The sequence below is a fragment of the Dipodomys ordii genome, unplaced genomic scaffold (assembly GCF_000151885.1).
Source record: "Dipodomys ordii isolate 6190 unplaced genomic scaffold, Dord_2.0 Scaffold128, whole genome shotgun sequence".
NCBI lineage: Eukaryota > Metazoa > Chordata > Mammalia > Rodentia > Heteromyidae > Dipodomys > Dipodomys ordii.
The window spans coordinates 1,390,950-1,394,875 of record NW_012267344.1 but is presented as its reverse complement, the minus strand read 5'-3'; the positions used below and the strand labels follow the sequence as shown (position 1 = coordinate 1,394,875).

General features: G+C 50.1%; 1 protein-coding gene across 1 annotated transcript; it reads right to left on the bottom strand.

Moving 5' to 3' along the window:
* Positions 1-2,132: 2,132 nt before the first annotated feature.
* Xcr1 (chemokine (C motif) receptor 1) lies at positions 2,133-3,241 on the bottom strand. The gene has a single exon (XM_013030285.1). The coding sequence runs from the start codon at positions 3,239-3,241 to the stop codon at positions 2,255-2,257; it is 987 nt and encodes a 328-aa protein (XP_012885739.1). The 3' UTR covers positions 2,133-2,254.
* Positions 3,242-3,926: the final 685 nt, after the last annotated feature.

Below are 3,926 nucleotides of genomic sequence, written 5' to 3'. Positions count from 1 at the left end.
TGTCCCTCAGCTCTTCAGCTCAAGGCGAGCGCTCTACCACTTGAGCTACAGCGCCACTTCCGGTTTTCTGGTGGTTTATTGGAGATAGGAGTTTCACGGTCTCTCCTGCCCGGGCTGGCTTTGAACCTCGATCCTCAGATCTCAGCCTCCTGAGTAGCTAGGATTACAGGCGTGAGCCACCAGCACCCGGCTTAATGTTCCATATTTTAATCAACCCTCTCCCTCTCTGATCATTGGTCAAAACTATCAATTAATGAACTACCATACGTCAGCCTTAGGTCCATTTCTACTTTCTTTCAAGGTTGGCCCTCTACTATTTGATTCACACCTCCATTTACAGCTTTTTAGTGGTTCATTGGAGATAAGAGTCTCAGGACTTTCCTGCCCCAGATTGGCTTTGAGCCTCAACCCTCAGATCTCAGCCCCTGAGTAGCTAGGATGACAGGTATGAGCTACCAGGGCCTGGCAGTACTGGGTTTTGAACTCAGGTCCTCATGTCACCAGAGGATGGATGAGAGGGGGAGGTTCCCACAGCTTCTTACTTGCCACACAAAATCTTGAGATCCAGGGCTGGGAAGGTGGCACAGTGGTAGAGCGCTTGTCTTGCATGCCTGAGGCCCTGGGTTCCATTCCTCAGCACCACATAAGCAAAAAGAAAAAAGCAAGAAGTGGCACTGTGGCTCAAGTGGTAGAGTGTTAGCCTTAAGCTGAAAAGCTGAGGGACAGCGCCCAGGCCCAGAGTTCAGGCCCCACAATTGGACCCAAAAATAAAAAAATAAAAAAAATCTTGAGATCCAATCATGAGAAGAATTTATTCCGTGATGTAGAGTCACAGTAGAGTCACACAAGGCGAAATTTTTAGCCAGCATTTATTTTAGTTTAACAGGATTAAAGTAGAGAGAAAGAGAAAGAAAGTTCTACCTTCTCAAGCAAAGAAGTGGGAAAGACTCTTAATGGCAATCATTAATCTGTTTGTTGCTTGTATTCTTTCTGAGTTGGAGGAATGCGCTTGGTCTCAATTTATAATTAACATATGGAGATTTTTCTGGGCCTACCCTAAATACAGATTACAGATGACCCTTAGGGCTTGCTTTCTGCAGTTAAACTCCTCACTTTTGGTCTCTAACTCCTTCAGGATGAGTTTGCTGCCCTCATCTTTTTCTTTCCATTTCAAAGGGTCAGATTAACATAGATTAACTCTTTTGTTTTTTTATTTTGGGAGTTGTTTGTTTTTGCTGGTCTTGGGGCTTGAACTCAGGGCCTGGGCTCTGTCCCTGAGCCTCTCTGTGCTCAAAGTTAGCACTGTACCACTTGAGCCACAGCACCACTTCTGGCTTTTCCTGTTTATGTGGTACTGAGGAATCCAACCCAGGGTGTCATGCATGTGAGGCTAGTACTCTACCACTAAGCCACATTCCCAGCCCTGAGCATTTTTTTCAAGTTTACTTTCTAGTGGGGTTTTTGGTTTATTTTTTTTTTTTTACTTTCTGGTTTTAACTTCTAGTCCAGCCCTTTATATATTGGTTAAAAATAATATAATTTATCCAGTCTCTTCACCTATGTCTTCTACCTTACTCATACTTGTTTTGCTTGATCTGTCACTTGAGTATTGATGTTTGGAGCCAGCCAGGGCAGGAAAGTCTATGAGACTCTTTCTCTCCAATTAACCACCAAAAAAAAAAACAACCTGGAAGCAGAGCTGTGGCTCCAATGGGAAAGCGCTAGCCTTGAGCAACAAAGCTCAGAAACAGTGCTTCAACCCTGAGTTCAAGCCACAGTACTGGCACACACATAGAAAAAGTCATACTTAGCTGGGCTCACACCTGTCATCCAAGCTACTCAGGAGGCTGAGATCTGAAGATGGCGGTTCAAAGCCAGCACAAGCAGGAAAGGAACCACCAGAGAACCAGAGAACCAGAAGTGGCACTGTGGCTCAAGTGGTAGAGCTCTTGTCTTGTGCTGAAGAACTCAGGGACAGCGCGCAGGCCCAGAGTTCAAGCCCCACATCTGATCAAAACCAAAACAAAAAAACGAAGCTAAGCAAGAGTGGAGAGATCCTGAGTTCAAGCCTCAATAGAAACTTTAAAAAAAAAATTAAAATTAAACCACATCAAAAGCCTAAGTATGGAAACCTGGCAGTTTCTTCTCCTTCCTCCTCCTGCGTGTGGCCAACTTGTGTCTTCAGCATCTTTGCAAATGTTCTTTTCCTGCTTGTATCCCCCCTGCTCCCCACTTCCTCCCATGTCCCTTTCTCTCAGTAGAAGGAGGGCCCCTCATACAGGAAGGCCCCAGGACTGTGGGGGAGCGGGCCAGGGCTGGCTATCTGCTGGCGACACTGCCACATCTGCCGAAGGAGTCTCTTGAGGTGTCTGCGGAACTTGACCCCCACGAACACATAGAGCACAGGGTTGAAGCAGCACTGGGAGAAAGCCAAATTCCGGCACATGAGCACGGCCACCTCTAGCCGGTGAACGACCTGGCAATCCTGGATGGCCCCGAGCTTCAGTAACGTCTGCAGGAAGAGAATGAGATTGTAAGGAGCCCAGCTGAGGAAATACACCACCACCACGGTCAAGATCAGCCTGACCGTCCGGTGCCTCTGTTTCGATCGGGATCGCAGCAGGGCTTTGAGGATCTGCACGTTGCAAAACACAATGACCCCCATGGAGAGCAAGAAGAAGGCGTTGTGTTGGTAGACCGAGGCGAGGAAGGCCCGGGTTTCTGAATAATCACACTGCGAGGCGGCCTCCTGGTGGAAGATGGTGTCGGGGATGGAGGACAGGAGGCTGGCCGCCCACACCGTGCTGATCACCAGGATGCGGCGGTGGAGGGGCTGGACGCCCAGGGTGGACAGCGGTCTTGTGACCGACAGGTAGCGGTGGATGGTCATGATGGTCAGGAAGAAGATGCTGCTGTAGAGGCTCACGGAGAAGATCATGTTCAGGAGCTTGCAGAAGAAATCGCCCAACAGCCAGCCCCGGTGGTACGCCGTGATCCACACGGGCAGCAGACAGGAGAACAGCAGGTCGGAGAGGCACAGGTTGAGGATGAAGAGGTTGGTGAAGGCTTCCAGGTTTTCGTATTTCAGCAGGACCCACAGCACCAGGCCGTTGCCTGCCAGGCTGAGCAGTAACACCAGAGGGTACAAGATGGTGACGGACATGGAGGCCAGCCACAGGATGTCGCTCTCGCAGGCCACACTCGGTTGATCATAGTCAAAGATGGTGGTAGACTCGGGCATGCCTGACGCCTCCGTGTGGTCTCCATGCTGGGCTGGGGATGCAGAGGGCCACTGAAATGACACGTGTCAATGTTAAAAACAGACCCGGTGGAGAACAGGACTGGGAAGAAGGAGGAGGGGAGGAGGAAGAAGAGGAGGAGGAGGAGGAACAGCAGGAGGAGGAGGAGGAAGAGGAGAAGGAAGAGGAGGGGAGGAGGAGGAGAAGAAAGAGGAAGAGGAAGAAGAAGAAGAGGAGGAGGAGGAGGGGGGAGGAGGAGGGGGAGGAGAAGGAGGAGGGAGAGGAAAATGAAGAAGAAGAAGAAGAAGAGGAAGAGGAGGAGGAAGAGGAAGAGGAGGAAGAGAAGGAGGAGTAGGAGAAAGAGGAAGAAGGGGAGGAGGAGGAGGAGGAACAGGAGGAGAAGGAGGAGGAAGAGGGGGAGGAGAGGAGGAAGAGGAGAAGGAAGAGGAGGGGAGGAGGAGGAGGAGAAAGAGGAAGAAGAAGAAGAAGAAGAAGAAGAAGAAGAAGAAGAAGAAGAAGAAGAAGAAGAAGAGGAGGAGGAGGAGGAGGAGGAGGAGAAAGAGGAAGAAGAAGAGGAGGAGGAGGAGGAGGAGGACGAGGAGGGCGAGAAGGAGGAAGAGGAAGAGGAGGAAGAGAAGGAGGAGGAGGAGAAAGAGGAAGAAGAAGAAGAGGAGGAGGAGGAAGAAG

Coding starts and splice junctions, on each gene's coding strand:
- Xcr1 (XM_013030285.1), bottom strand. CDS start 3,241: ATGCCCGAGTCTACCACCATCTTTGACTATGATCAACCGAGTGTGGCC.